Raw genomic sequence first — 863 nt, 5'->3', positions numbered from 1 at the left:
CGAAGCCAGGCAGGATGGCCCCCAGACCCCCTCAGGCAGGGGGGGCAGCCCTGGAGTGAGTCCAGAGCTGCGTGGGATAATCCTCAGACCCCCTCAGGCAGGGGGGGCAGCCCCAGGGTGAGCCCAGAGTCAGGTAGGATAACCCCCAGACCCCCTTCAAGCAAGGGGGGCAGCCCCAGGGTGAGCCCAGAGCTGGGTGGGATGATCCCCAGACCCCCTCAAGCAGGGGGGGCAGCCCCGGAGTGAGCCCCGTTTTGGCTGGTTCGCTCCCAGACCCTCTTAGGATGGGGGGGCAGCCCTGGAGTGAGCCCAGAGTCAGGTAGGATAACCCCCAAACCCCCTCAAGCAAGGGGGGGCAGCCCCAGGGTGAGCCCAGAGCTGGGTGGGATGATCCCCAAACCCCCTCAAGCATAGGGGGCAGCCCTGGAGTGAGCCCAGAGCTGGGTGGGATGATCCCCAAACCCCCTCAAGCATGGGGGGCAGCCCTGGAGTGAGCCCAGAGCTGGGTGGGATGACCCCTACACCCCCTTCAAGCAGGGGGGGCAGCCTAAGATGAGCCCAGAGCCAGGCAGGATGGCCCCCAGACCCCCTCAGGCAGGGGGGGCAGCCCTGGAGTGAGTCCAGAGCTGCGTGGGATAATCCTCAGACCCCCTCAGGCAGGGGGGGCAGCCCCAGGGTGTCGGGCCTTCCCCTGCCCCGGCCCTGCCCGTCCCGCTGCCGATCCCGATCCCGTTCCTTCTTCTCCTTCTTGACAGAGACATCCTCTCTGGGCCTGGGGAGCAGCCAGGTGACCTGTTACCCCCTGCCCACCCCCTCTTATGGCTTCAGGCCACATTTCTTGGCCCCCTGAGCCTCCCACACCC

At 67.3% G+C, this 863-nt stretch overlaps 1 protein-coding gene across 1 annotated transcript in view; it reads right to left on the bottom strand.

Annotated features, from left to right (window-relative positions):
• The window catches only part of POLR3D (polymerase (RNA) III (DNA directed) polypeptide D, 44kDa), a gene marked incomplete at its 5' end in the record, with an annotated part of 3,957 nt that extends 3,185 nt beyond the window's left edge, over nt 1-772 (bottom strand). Inside the window, 1 exon segment of the mRNA XM_009997863.1 lies at nt 649-772. Within this exon segment, the coding sequence (XP_009996165.1) occupies nt 649-772 (124 nt within the window).
• Nucleotides 773-863: the final 91 nt, after the last annotated feature.

This window comes from Chaetura pelagica, unplaced genomic scaffold, assembly GCF_000747805.2.
Source record: "Chaetura pelagica isolate M959 unplaced genomic scaffold, ChaPel_1.0 scaffold1075, whole genome shotgun sequence".
Classification (NCBI taxonomy): domain Eukaryota; kingdom Metazoa; phylum Chordata; class Aves; order Apodiformes; family Apodidae; genus Chaetura; species Chaetura pelagica.
Note: the sequence above shows the minus strand (reverse complement) of the source record. Positions and strands in the feature narration are given on the sequence as shown.